General features: G+C 39.8%; 1 protein-coding gene across 1 annotated transcript in view; it reads left to right on the plus strand.

The window, feature by feature from the left end:
- LOC102270938 (DExD/H-box helicase 60) overlaps positions 1-14,988 on the plus strand; it is a 135,120-nt gene that overhangs the window by 21,718 nt on the left and 98,414 nt on the right. The window contains 3 exon segments of the mRNA XM_070374953.1: positions 7,874-7,941; positions 8,868-8,903; positions 8,905-8,961. Coding sequence (XP_070231054.1) covers positions 7,874-7,941; positions 8,868-8,903; positions 8,905-8,961 — 161 coding nt within the window.

The following is a 14,988-nucleotide window of genomic DNA, read 5'->3' on the forward strand; positions in this document are numbered from 1 at the left end:
GATCCTTTGATCATTATGTAGTGACCTTCTTTGTCTCTTTTCACAGCCTTTGTTTTAAAGTCTATTTTATCTGATATGAGTATTGCTACTCCTGCTTTCTTTTGGTCCCTATTTGCATGGAGAATCTTTTTCCAGCCCTTCACTTTCAATCCGTATGTGTCCCCTGTTTTGAGGTGGGTCTCTTGTAGACAAATATGTAGCGGCCTGTTTTTGTATCCATTCAGCCAGTCTTTGTCTTTTGGTTGGGGCATTCAACGCATTTACGTTTAAGGTAATTATTGATAAGTATGATCCCATTGCCATTTACTTTATTGATTTGGGTTCGAATTTATACACCCTTTTTGTTTCCTGTCTAGAGAATATCCTTTAGTATTTGTTGGAGAGCTGGTTTGGTGGTGCTGAATTCTCTCAGCTTTTGCTTGTCTGTAAAGCTTTTGATTTCTCCTTCATATTTGAATGAGATCCTTGCTGGGTACAATAATCTTGGTTGTAGGTTATTTTCTTTCATCACTTTCAGTATGTCTTGCCATTCCCTCCTGGCTTGAATTGTTTCTATTGAAAGATCAGCTGTTATCCTTATGGGAATTCCCTTGTGTGATATTTGTTATTTTTCTCTTGCTGCTTTTAATATTTGTTCTTTGTGTTTGATCTTTGTTAACTGGATTAATATGTGTCTTGGGGTGTTTCGCCTTGGGTTTATCCTGTTTGGGACTCTCTGGGTTTCTTGGACTTGAGTGATTATTTCCCTCCCCATTTTAGGGAAGTTTTCAACTATTATCTCCTCAAGTATTTTCTCATGGTCTTTCTTTTTGTCTTCTTCTGGGATTCCTATGATTCGAATGTTGTAGCATTTAATATTGTCCTGGAGGTCTCTGAGATTGTCCTCATTTCTTTTAATTCGCTTTTCTTTTTTCCCCTTTGATTAATTTATTTCTACCATTCTATCTTCTAATTCACTAATCCTATCTTCTGCCTCTGTTATTCTACTATTTGTTGCTTCCAGAGTGTTTTTGATCTCACTTATTGCATTATTCATTATATATTGACTCTTTTTTATTTCTTCTAGGTCCTTGTTAAACCTTTCTTGCATCTTCTCAATCCTTGTCTCCAGGCTATTTATCTGTGATTCCATTTTGGTTTCAAGATTTTGGATCAATTTCACTATCATTATTTGGAATTCTTTATCAGGTAGATTCCCTATCTCTTCCTCTTTTGTTTGGTTTGGTGGGCATTTATTCTGTTCCTTTACCTGCTGGGTATTCCTCTGTCTCTTCATATTGTTTAAATTCCTGAGTTTGGGGTGTCCTTTCTGTATTCTGGCAGTTTGTGGAGTTCTCTTTATTGTGGCATTTCCTTGCTCTGTGTGGGTTTGTACAGGTGGCTTGTCAAGATTTCTTGTTTAAGGAAGCTTGTGTCAGTGTTCTGGTGGGTGGAGCTGGATTTCTTCTCTCTGGAGTGCAATGAAGTGTCCAGTAATGAGTTATGAGATGTCTATGGTTTTGGAGTAACTTTGGGCAGCCTGTATCTTGGAGCTCAGGGCTGTGTTCCTGTGTTGCTGGAGAATTTGCTTGGTATGTCTTGCCCTGGAACTTGTTGGCCCTTGTGTGGTGCTTGGTTTCAGTGTAGGTGTGGAGACATTTGATGAGCTTCTGTCAATTAATGTTCCCTGGAGTCAGGAGTTCCCTGGAGTCAGGGTTTGGACTTAAGCCTCCTGCTTCCAGTTATCAGTCTTATTTTTACAGTAGCCTCAAAACTTCTTCTTCTATACAGCACCATTGATAAAACATCTATGTTAAAGATGAAAAGTTTCTCCACCATGAAGGTCACCCAGAGAGGTTCACAGCGTTACATGGAGAAGAGATGAGGGAGGAGGGAGTTAGAGGTGACCCGAATGAGATGAGGTGGAATCAATAGAGGAGAGAGTGGGCTAGCCAGTAATCACTTCCTTATGTGCACTGCACAACTGGACTGCTCAGAGATGTTCACAGAGTTATACAGAGAAGAGAAGAGGGAGGAAGGAGACAGAGCTGGCTAGGAGGATAAAAGGAGGGAATGAAAAGGAGAGAGACAGAGTCAGCCAGTAATCAGTTCCCTAAGTGTTCTCCACCGTCTGGAACACACAGAAATTCACAGAATTGGGTAGAGTAGAGAAGGGTTAGGGAGGAGACACAGGCGACCTGGTGGAGAAAAAGGAGAGTCCAAAGGGTGAGAGAGTAGTCCAGCCAGTAATCTCGCTCCCAAGTAAAAAATGGGTACTGAAGATTGGGTTCTTAAAGGTATAAAATTGGTAACAAATACCTAAAAGCAAAACTTAAAAATCTAGAGTAGAGTTTGGAATTTCAAAAATACAATGTTAAAAAAAAATGAAGAAGGAAAAGAAAGAGAGAAAAAGAAAAAAAAAGTCACAAAAATTATAAAGAAAATATAGGTACAAGATTGATAACAAATACCACAAAGCACAAGTTAAAAATCTAGAGTAGAGTTTGGAATTTTAAAAATACAATGTTAAAGAAAAGAAGAAGAAAAAGAAAGAGAAACAAACAAACAAACAAAAACAAAGTCACAAAAATTATAAAGAAAATATAGGTATAAAATTGATAACAAATACCAAAAAGCATAAATTAAAAATCTAGAGTAGAGTTTGGAATTTCAGAAATACAATGTTAAAGAAAAGAAGAAGAGAAAGAGAGAGAGAAAAAAAGTCACAGAAATTATAAAAAAAAAATATAAGTACAAAATTGATAACAAATACCAAAAGGGTAAAATTAAAAATCTAGAGTGGAGTTTGGAATTTCAAAAATACAATGTTAAAAAAAGAAGAGGAAAAAAAAAAGAAAGAAAGAGAAAAAGAAAAAAAAAACAAGGTCACAAAAATTGTAAAAAATATATATATGAAGTTTGCTTTTAAAAAAATAGGGTCTTTTTTTTTTTTTTGCAAAGTAATAGTAGGTTATAAAAGTGAAAGTTAAAGGAATAATAGAGGACTTAAATTTTTTTTAAAAATTAAAAAAAAAAAGAAAGAATGATCGTAAAAATAGTAAAAATATATCTAGGACTTTCTCTGGTGTTGTTGTGGGTATTGTGGGGTCAGTTCATTTTCAGGTAGTTCCTTGGTCCGGCTTATATTTCTCAAGATCTATAGGCCCCTTCCTATGTAGTCGGTACTAACGACAGGGTTTTAATCTATTGCCTGTAGCTTTCAAGGCGGTTCCCTCTGTTATAGCTTCTTCTGTTTTCTGGTCTCTTCAGTGTGATTTCTGCCCTGATACAAAGAGGGTGGTGGATGACACTTTTTTTTTTTTTTTTTTAGGCTCACTTGTTCAGTCGCGCTGTGGGGAGGGAGGGACGCTGCAAACAAGTAACACTGGCGTGTGCTCGCAGTGCCTCAGCCACACTGGGCCTGCCCCTGCTCACGGCGCATGTAGGCTCCCTGCGCACACTGCTCAGGCTCTAGGTTGCTCTGCTGGGAACCATCCGAGGCTGGCCCTGGGCTGCCTGCACCTCCCAGGTCTAAGCTGCTCAGGTTCCGGCACTCGGGTAGTCCTTAGAGGCGCAGACTCTGTTGGACCTGCATTTTGTGCCCTTCCCAGGTCTGAGCAGCTCAGGTGATGAGGTGTTTGGCGAGCGCGGTTGCTGCAACTTATCGCCTCCCTGCCGCTCGGTTTTCTGGGTGTGCAATTGGCGCACCTTCTCAGGTGGATGTTGACCGTCCAGAACCCCAAGAAGTCTTAGTTAGCAAAGAAGCCTGCTTACAGTTTTGTAGATAATGTCTCTCTGGGGCTGCAATTGCCCCCTTCTGGCTCTGGCTGCCTGTCACCGGAGGGGGATGGTCTGCAGCTGGCTATCTCTGTTCAGTCCTTTGTTCCATGTGCGGGCCTGGCGGTGTCTTAGGTTAGGGCTGGCTTTTCGCATGGTAGATATCCCACAGTCTGGTTTGCTAGCCCAAATTAGTTCACTCAGGTAGCACTCGGGGCATTCAGGCCAGATCCTTACTCTAAGCGATGCAGCCCACGCCCTGCCTCCCTGCCCAGCCCCCGCTTGCTAGTGGTGGGTGCAGGCGTCTGTGCTGCTTCTCCGCTGGGGGAGTTACCGTTGGGCTCTTAATCTGTGGGTTTTAATTGTTTATTTCTTTTTCCTCCCTGTTATGTTGCCCTCTGTGCTTCCAAGGCTCGGCACAGACTCAGCAGTGAGAGTGTTTCCTGGTGTTTGGAAACTTCTCTCTTTTTAAGACTCCCTTCCCGGGACGGAGCTCCGTCCCTCCCTCTTTTATCTCTTTTTTTGTCTTTTATATTTTTTCCTACCTCCTTTCGAAAACAATGGGTTGCTTTTCTGGGTGCCTGATGTCCTCTGTGGGCATTCAGAAGTTGTTTTGTGGAATTTACTTGGCGTTTAAATGTTCTTTTGATGAATTTGTGGGGGAGAAAGTGGTCTCCCCGTCCTATTCCTCTGCCGTCTTAGCTCCTCCCCCTGAATGTTGAGTTTTAAGCCAACCTTTTCACTCTCCTCTTTCATTCTCATCAAGAGGCTCTTAAGTTCCTCTTTGCTTTCTGCCATTAGAGTGGTATCATCTGTATATCTGAGGTTGTTGATATTTCTCCAGGCAATCCTTATTCCAGCTTGTGAATTACCCAGCTGGGCATTTCACATCTTGTACTCTGTGTATAATTTAAATAAGCAGGGTGACAATATACAGCCTTGACATACTTCTTTCCCAGTTTTGTTCCACATGCTATGTAACTCTAAATTAGATATTGAACTTTGGAATTTTAGATATTTTTAGAAAATGTTTTTAGAAAAAATAATTTAATGATTAAATGTTGTTGTTTAGTTGCTCAGTCGTGTCCGACTCTTTGTGACCCCATGGACTATAGCCCACCAGGATCCTCTGTCCATGGGATTTCCCAGGCAAGAATACTGGAGTGGGTTGCCATTTCCTTCTCTAGGGTATCTTTCTGACCCAGCGATGGAAGCTGTGTCTCCTGCATTGGCAGGCGGATTTCTTTACCACTGAGTCACCTGGGAAGCCACAATGATTAAACAGAAACCTGCTGAAAAACCAAAAAAGAAAAAACCCCAAACAGCAAGCAAAAAGACCCCAAGGCACTAAGACCTGCATCCTCCTCACAGCTCAGGGAACGGCCCCCAATCTAGTGCCCCATTCATGGTTCCTGAAGAGAATAATAATAATATAAGAGCAACAACAACAACAATAATACGTGCATCCTATTGCTTTGTCCTTGGCTTCTTTACAAGAACTAATTCATTTACTCATTTAACACCTCCATGAATTGGACCATATTGTCTGGATTGATTTCACAGATGAGAATTTGAGGCCAATTCCCTACCTCAACTGCTATCCTTGGAGCTAATTATGTAGGGGAGCTGGTATGAGACAGATCATCTGAATCAGAATACTCATTTGTCACCACGAAGCTATGGTGTTTGGGAGCACTAAAAAGAGCTGAAATATGAACAGGCAGATGTAATCTGAAAACTATGAAGTATGGTTAATGGATTTTAAACCAGGGAGTTACGTAATTAGGCTTACATGTGGGAGGAAGTACTTGGGCAGACAAAATGCAGAGCTCGTTCTCATCAAGGGAACGGGTGATACAAAAGGAACATAGAATTCAGCTGTGTGTGATCCAGAGGCCACTGTGGGCTGAGAGGTTCCATCCCTGGGTTGGGAAGATACCCTGGAGAAGGAAATGACAACCCACTCCAGCACTCTTGCCTGGAGAAACCATGGAGAGGGGAGCCTGGCGGGCTACAGTCCATGGCGTCACAGAGTCTGACACACTGAGGGACTGAGCATGCACACAGAGATGTAATAAGAAGAGCAGATTTGGAAGGGAATAGTGTAGCTGAAGTCAAGGGAGAAGAGACCCTTTCAAAGAAGAAATGCCATGAAAATCTCAGATATTGACAACAGGTCAGTAACTGAAGAACTAAACAGGGCTGTTTGGGTTTGGCCGTCCATAGCTCGTCGCTGGTGGTGTTTGGCAGAGGAGCTCTATGCAGATTCAGTCTAAAGGTAGGTCAGCTCAACTGCCTTCAGGAGTTTGAAGAGGAAGGAGTAGAGATGGAGCGTGTACACCCTGCAAGTTTCCACAGGGAAAGAGAGGAAGTGAAGTGGGGTGTGGGCTCATTCTCACAGGTGTTTCAAAGATGGAAGTGGATTGGTTATTTTAATGGAGTTGATGGTAAATGTTATTTGTACTGAATTCTTATTGTTGTTGTAACAAATTCCAACTAACTTATTGGATTAAAACGCACAAATTTGTTTTCTTGCAATTCTGAAAATCAGAAGTCTAAAGTCAAGGTGTTAGCAGGGCTGTGTTACATCAGGGGGTTTGGGGGGATTTGTTTCCTTGTCTTTTCCAGCTTGTAGAGGTTCCTCAATACCTGTCATGTGCCCACCCCCATCTCTAAGCCAGTAGCATGGCACTTTTTTCCTCTCTAACCATCTGCCTGAGATCATATTGGGCCTCTTGGATAATCCAGGATAATTTCCCATCTCAAAGTCCTTAAATGAATGAATGACATATGCAAGTTCTTTTGGCCATCTAAGGTAATATTCACAGGTCCTGCAGATTAGGGCATGGACTTCATTCATTGGGGGCCATTTATTTGTCTACTACAGTCCACTCTCTGCCCAGAAAAACTCACATATATTTCACATGAAAAATATAGTCACCCCATCCCAAAGTCCCCCAAAGCCTCAATCCATGATGGTATCACCTCAAGTCCAAACTTTAATCTAAATCTTATCAGCTCAAGACATACAAATATCATCAGCTAAATTATTTAAATCAGGTATGGGTGAGGCTGCTGCATATGAACCATTCTCAGCCTTTGATTCTCACTCCTTTCCATCAAAGTAGCTTGGAGCTAGAAGGCAGGTTATCTGTGCCCAAGATGGAACATTGTGACAGGGTCAGCGTACCAGTTATGAACATCCCTGTTCAGAAAAGAAGAAAATGAAAGGAAAAAAAAGAAGTTACTGGTTGGTCCTAAGAAATTAAATTTTCTAGCAAACAATCCTCTGTGGCTCTGGGCTCTGCCTTCTGGCCTTGAGGTTCTGACCTTGGGGTCATCCTTCCTTTTTCTTGAAAGGTATCGCATGTCCTGAGGCTGGGCTGTGGCTTTTTTCTCAGCAAAACTTTCTCTCTGCTCTTCTGCTCATCCTGAGGCTGTCTTTTTACCCTTTGTTGTGGAGGCTGCTTATCCAATTTAGGGAATTATTGTATTAGTTGTAGGTTTGTTGTGTCCTTGGGAGGAAGTGAACTCAGGCTCTTCCTGTGTGACCATCTTGAACCCTCCCTCTGTCACTCTTTACTCTCTTTATGGGACAGATTACAAGGGAGTACTGATTCTTCAGCTGTTAGGCTCAAAACCTTCAAGGAAGCTACCTTTGAGCTCTGTGTCATTTGTCATATTTATGATTGATTAAATTTTTTGTGTAATTATTTGATTAGTGTCCATCTTAGGCACCAGATTGTTTATTCCATAAAGTTTGTTACCATTAGTGTTTTTGCTCATTCTCTTTGTTGTTTTAAGTATAAGTGCATTTTTGACTTTTCTTTTTTTCCCAAGAGTGCTATTTACATAAAATATAGTCAACTTAGAGGTGACAAAATAAAAGACATTAGCCACATTTAGTAAATATTCTAGTCTAAGGTCCAAATAGCAACCACAATGGGGTAGTTTTCAGTCTTTGACATTTATAGTTTATAAAACCACAATATTGTGAGATACTCAGATTCAACAGTATTAAAAATAATTGGATTGCCCTCTCTTCTTTCCCTAACAATAAGTAAACTATGTGTTTATTTTGAAAGTATTGATGGTTCACAATAATTCTTTTTTAAAGTTAGCATATCGTGCAGTATTTTTCAGGAAAATGACTAAATTAATACTGAGTGAAATAGCAAAAGCTAGGTAAGTACTTTGAAACAAAAAATAATGTGCTGTGAAATTTTCTGCTCTGTGTATCTGTGTATCTATAAAGTGATAAACACATAAATGATCATTCAGCATATTTACTTAGAGCAATTTGGTGATGGTGGGAAAACATTATTTTCCCTATGGCTGTCAACAGGTGTCATTACCAGATGGTTTCCAAAATGAATCAGATTTCTGATGTTTTGCATGCATATATATTACATATGTTTGTATCCAGAATAATGGCCTTAGAACCAGATTTTAAGTTTAGATCCTGGCTCTGCCTTTTAGCACTGGACATATTACTTTGTCCCACTGAGCCCAGTTTTTCTTGTTATGAAATAGTAACTGCATTGTGTCTTTATGTAAGATAGTTGTAATGCTGAAATGAGGTTATTTTTGAAATTCATAGCAGACTGCCTGCTATGATAAGTACTCAACAAAGAGGACTTCCCTGGTAGTCCAGTGGTTGAGAATCCACTTTCCAATGCTGGAGACCCTAGTTCGATCCCCAGTCAAATATTCATTGGAAGGACTGATGCTGAAGCTCCAATTCTCTGACTACCTGATGGGAAGAACTGACTTACTGGAAAAGACCTTGATGCTGGGAAAGATTGAAGGGAGGAAAAGAAGGGGACAACAGAGGATGAGATGGTCAGATGCTGTCACCAACTTGATGGACATGAGTTTGAGCAAGCTAATGGAGTTGGTGATGAACAGTGAAGCTGGAATGCTGCAGTGCATGGGATTGAAAAGAGTCAGACACTACTGAGCAACTGAACTGACTCAACAAAGAGTAGCTGTTGATATAACTACAACAACAATGATGCTGATAATAAAAATAATAATAGCAACAATGTCCTTGTAGAAAATATAGTCATAAATCTGTAACATTTATTTTAACTGGTTGATTTTTATTATATATATTCCAGTTTACTAAATGATTTTGTCGAATCTAACTTTTGTGATTAATGGAGACTCCTTGCTTGTCGCATGCTTACATGAGAAGTCATTCAACAGGGACAGTAGCTTCTTCTACCTGGTAGAATGCTGTCTCGCAGATTTTATGAGACATGAAGGACAGTTTGCATAGTTCTCTTCAGATAGTCTTAATGAACTAGCCAGGACTTCAAGTGTCATGCTGAAGAGGAGTGGTGAGAGGGGTAGCCTTTCTCTGCAGCTGATCTCAGTGGGGAAGCTTTGAGTTTCTTGTGCTTGCTAAGTTGCTTCAGTCATGTCCAACTCTTTGTGATCCTGTGGACCAGGGCCCGCCATGATCCTCTGTCTGTGGGATTCTCATTGTTAAGTATAATGTTTCCTCTAAGTTTTTTGTACATGGTCTTTATCTAGTTGAGGAAGTTCCCCTTTATTCATAATTTATTGATTTTTAAAAATCATGAGTGGGTGTTGGCTTTTGTCAAATGTTTTCTCTTCATCTGTTGATATGATCATTTGATGTTTCTTCCTTAGCCAGTTGATGAATTTTAAACCATCCTTGCATACCTGGGGTAAATCCCACTTGGTTGTGAAATAGAATTCTTTTTATACATTGTTGAATTTGATTTGCCATGATTTTGTTGAGGACTCTTCAGTCTGTGTTCATGATACATGTTGGTCTGTAGTTTTCTTTTCCTGCAGTGTCTTTTCCTGTTTTGGTATTAGGGTAATGCTGACCTCACAGGATGAAGTGGGATGTATTTCCTCTACCTCTGTCCTCTGAAAGAGACTTTAGACAATTGGTATAACTACTTCCTTAACTGTTGGGTAGAATTCATCAGTGAGTCTATCTGTGTCTGAAATTTTCTGCTTTGTAAGGTTATTGATTATTGATTGAATGTCTTTAGTAGATAGAGGCCTATTCATATGGCTTATTTCTTCTTGTGTGAGTTTTAGAAGATTGTGCCTTTCAAGAGATGGGTGCAGTTCATCTAGGTAATCAAATTTATTGGTGTACATTTGTTCACAGTGTTCTGTGATTATCCTATTATGTCCATAGGATTGTCATGAATGTTCCCTCTTCATTTTTGATATTAGTAATTTTTGTCCTCTCTCTCTTTCCCTTAGTTAGCCTGGCTTAGTGGCTTATCAATTTCTGAACTTCTCAAAAAACCAGGTCTTGGTTTTATTGTTTTTGTATGCTAATATCCTGTTTTCAACCTCATTGATTTCTGCTGCAATTCTTACTATTTATTTATTTTCTTTTGTTAATTTTGGACTAATTTTGCTCTTTTCTTTCTGTCATGGCAGTACAAGCACAGGCTGGAAAAGAATTTCCAGACACAGCATTGCAGAAGGAAGTGAGTTTATTAAGAGCAAAGAGCAGAGATAAGGAGGGCACTGAGAGCTCAAAGGACTGACCTCCTGACAGACCAGGGAGAATTAACAGTTTCTGTGGTTTAGTAGCCAGTTTTTATAGCCTCAAGGCAAATAAAATTCATGCTGTAAGGTTGGCATTAGGCGATTGGTTAGGGCACTGTAGGGTGAGCACTTAGGTGGGCCTTTTACCTAACTTGGAGTCAGGAAGCTTGCTGGTGATGATCAGGGGCCTTTTGTCAACAGTGACACAGAGTCAGTTCCGGAGGTGACCTTGGCACTGGGCTTGCACTAGTGGCCTAGTTTTCTGAAGTAGAAGCTTGGATTACTGATTTTAGATCTTTCTTTTCTAATGTAGGCATTTAATACTATAAATTTCCTTCTAAGAATTGTTTTCACTGCATTTCACAAATTTTGATGTTATATTTTAACTTTAATTTAGTTCAAAATATTCTAAAATTTCTCATGAGATATCTTCTTTGGTCCATGTGTTACTTAGAAAAGTGTTAAGCTCCAGTTATTTTGGATTTTCCAGTTATATTTCTGTTATTGATTTCTAGTTTAAATACATTTTCAGCTCTGAGAAATTTTATATGATTATAGACTGATGTCTTTTTAATTCTTTGAAAATAAAAATTAAAATCTCTTAACTTACTTTTAAACTACTTTACCTAAAATAAAGTATATCATTATAATGAATGGAGATTTGCAGAAAATATATAACCCATAATCTCAGTACTCAAAGAAAACCATTCTTCAGTTTTCAACATTTTATTACAAAAATTTGCAAACATAGAAAGTTGAAAGGTGTGCCACAAGTATCCATAGCCCCACCATCTAATTCTATGATTACGTTTTATTATATTTGCTTTACATATGGCTATAAATTTTCTATGCCTCTAGTCACCCATCAATCATTTGTTAAAAAGAAGATGGAGAGGGACACATTTCAAAGGAAGTTGCAAATGTTCAGTTCAGTCACTCAGTTGTGTCCAACTCTTTGCGACCCCATGGACTGCAGCATGCTAGGCTTCCCTGTCCATCACCAACTCCTGGAACTTGCTCAGACTCATGTCGTTCGAGTTGGTGATGCCATCCAACCATCTCATCCTCTGTCATCCTCTTCTCCTCCTGCCTTCAAACTTTCCCAGAATCAGGGTCTTTACCAGTGAGTCAGTTCTTCCCATCAGGTGGCCAAAATATTTGAGTTTCAGCTTCAGCATCAGTCCTTCCAATGAACGTTCAGGGTACATTTCTTTCAGGGTTGACTGATTTGATCTCCCTGAAGTCCAAGGGACTCTCAAGAGTCTTCTCCAACACCACAGTTCAAAAGTATCAATTCTTAGGTGCTCAGCTTTCTTTATGGCACAACTCTCACATTAATACTTGACTACTGGAAAAACCATAGCCTTGACTAGATGGACCTTTCTTGGCAAAGTAATGTCTCTTCTTTTTTATATGCTGTCTAGGTTGCTCACAGCTTTTCTTCCAAGGAGTAAGCATCTTTTAATTTCATGGCTGCAGTCACCATTAGCAGTGATTTTGGAGCCAAAGAAAAGAAAGTATCTCAGTTTCCATTGTTTCTCCATTTATTTGCCATGTAGTCATGGGACCGGATGCCATGATCTTAGTTTTCTGAATGTTGAGTTTTAAGCCAACTTTTTCACTCTCCTCTTTCACTTTCATCAAGAAGCTCTTTAGTTCCTCTTCACTTTCTTCCATAAGGGTGGTGTCATCTGCAGATCTGAAGTTATTAATATTTCTCTCAGCAATCTTGATTCCAGCTTGTGCTTCCTGCAGCCAGCATTTAGTATGATGTACTCTACATATAAGTTAAATAAGTAGGGTGACAATATACAACCTTGACATACTGCTTTTCCAATTTGGAACCAGTCCCATGTCCAATTATAACTGTTGCTTCTTGACCTGCATATAGATTTCTCAGGAGGCATGTCAGGTGGTCTGGTATTCCCATCTCTTGAAGAATTTTCCACAGTTTGTGGTTATCCACACAGTCAAAGGCTTTGACATAGTCAATAAAGCGGAAGTAGATGTTTTTCTGGAACTCTCTTGCCTTTGTGATGATTCAACGGATGTTGGCAATTTGATCTCTGGTTCCTCTGCCTTTTCTAAATCCAGTTTGAACATATTAAATTTCATGGTTCACGTACTGTTGAAGCCTGGCTTGGAGAATTTTGAGCATTACTTTGCTAGCATGTGAGATGAGCGCAATTGTGCAGTAGTTTGAGCATTCTTTGGCATTGCCTTTTTTGGGGATTGGAATGAAAACTGTCCTTTTCCAGTCCTGTAGCCACTGCTGAGTTTTCCAAATTTGCTGGCATATTGAGTGCAACACTTTCACAGCATCATCTTTTAGGATTTGAAAGAGCTCAACTGGAATTCCGTCACCTCCACTAGCTTTGTTCGTACTGATGCTTCCTAAGGCCCACTTGACTTCGCATTCCAGGATGTCTGGCTCTAGGTGAGTGATCACACCATGGTGATTATCTGGGTCATGAAGATCTTTTTTGTATAGTTCTTCTGTGTTTTCTTCCCACCTCTTCTTAATATCGTCTGCTTCTGTTAGGTCCATACCATTTCTATCCTTTATGTGCCCATCTTTACATGAAATATTCCCTTGGTATCTTTAGTTTTCTTAATAGTCTTTCTCATTCTATTGTTTTCCTTTATTTCTTTGCATTGATCATTGAGGAAGGCTTTCTTATCTCTCCTTGCTATTCTTTGGAACTCTGCATTCAAATGAGTATATCTTTCCTTTTCTCCTTTGCCTTTTGCCTGTCTTCTTTTCTCAGCTATTTGTAAGGCCTTGTCAGACAGCCATTTTGCCTTTCTGCATTTCTTTTTCTTGGGGATGATCTTGATCCCTGTCTCCTGTACAATGTCATGAACCTCCATCCATAGTTCTCAGGCACTCTATCAGATCTAATTCCTTGAATCTATTTATCACTTCCACTGTAAAATCGTAAGGGATTTGATTTAGGTCATACCTGAATGGTCTAGTGGTTTTCCCTACTTTCTTCATTTTAAGTCTGAGTTTGGCAAAAAGGAGTTCATGATCTGAGCCACAAGCAGGTCCCAGTCTTGTATTTTTGACTGTATAGAGTTTCTCCATCTTTGGCTGTGAAAAATATAATCAATCTGATTTCAGTATTGACCATCTGGTGATGTTCATGGGTAGAGTCTTCTCTTGTGTTGTTGGAAGAGGGTGTTTGCTATGACCAGTGTATTCTCTTGGCAAAATTCTATTATCCTTTGCCCTACTTCATTCTGTACTCCAAGGCCAAATTTGCCTGTTATTCCAGATATCTCTTGGCTTCCTACTTTTGCATTCCAGTCCCCTATGATGAAAAGGGCATCTTTTTTGGGTGTTAGTTCTAGAAGGTCTTGTAGGTCTTCACAGAATCTTTCAATTTCAGCTTCTTCTGCATTACTGGTTGGAGCATAGACTTGGATTACTGTGATATTGAATGGCTTGCCTTGGAAACGAACAGAGGTCATTCTGGCATTTTTGAGATTGCACCCAAGTACTGCATTTTGGACTCTTTTGTTAACTATGAGAGCTACTCAGTTTCTTCTAAGGGATTTTTCCCGGTGGTAGTAGATATAATGGTCATCAGAATTAAACTCATCCATTCCAGTCCATTTTAGTTCTCTGATCCCTAAAATGTCGATGTTCACCCTTGCCATCTCCTGTTTGAGCACTTGTAATTTGCCTTGATTCATGGACCTAACATTCCAGGTTCCTATGCAATAATGTTCTTTACAGCATTGGACTTTACTTCCATCACCCATCACATCCACAACTGGGTGTTGTTTTTGCTTTGGCTCTGTCTCCTCATTCTTTCTTTCTTTTTTTTCTAATTTTATTTTATTTTTAAACTTTACATAATTGTATTAGTTTTGCCAAATATCAAAATGAATCCGCCACAGGTATACATGTGTTCATTCTTTCTTATTTCATTGTCTATTAGTCCATGGGGTTGCAAAGAGTTGGACATGACTAAGCGACTTGCACTTCACTTCACCCCATGGCCTGCAGCATGCCAGGCTTCCTTCTCCTTCACTATCTCCCAGAGCTTTCTCAAACTCATATCCATTGAGTTGGTGATGCCATCCAACCATCTCATCCTCTGTCATCCCTTCTCCTGCCTTCAGTCTTTCCCAGCATCAGAGTCTTTTCTAATGAGTCAGCTCTTAGCATCAGGTAGCCAAAGTATTGGAGCTTCAGCTTCATCATCAGTCCTTGCAATGAATATTCAGGATTGATTTCCTCTAGGATGGACTGGTTTGATCTGTTTGCAGTTCAAGGGACTCTCAAGAGTCTTCTCCAACACCACAGTTCAAAAGCATCAATTCTTTGGCACTCAGCCTTCTTGTGGTCCAACTCTTACATCCATACATGACCACTGGAAAAACCATAGCTTTGACTAGACAGACCTTTGTTGGCAAAGTAATGTCTCTGCTTTTTAATATGCTGTCTAGGTTGGTCATAACTTTCCTTCCAAGGAGTAAGCGTCTTTTAATTTCATGGCTGCAGTCACCATCAGCAGTGATTTTGGAGCCCAAGAAAAGAAAATCTGTCACTGTTGCCATTGTTTCCCCATCTATTTGCCATGAAGTGATGGGACCAGAAGCCATGATCTTAGTTTTCTGAATGTTGAGTTTTAGGCCAACCTTTCATTCCCCTCTTTCACTTTCATCAAGAAGCTC

The sequence above is a fragment of the Bos mutus genome, chromosome 8 (assembly GCF_027580195.1).
Source record: "Bos mutus isolate GX-2022 chromosome 8, NWIPB_WYAK_1.1, whole genome shotgun sequence".
NCBI lineage: Eukaryota > Metazoa > Chordata > Mammalia > Artiodactyla > Bovidae > Bos > Bos mutus.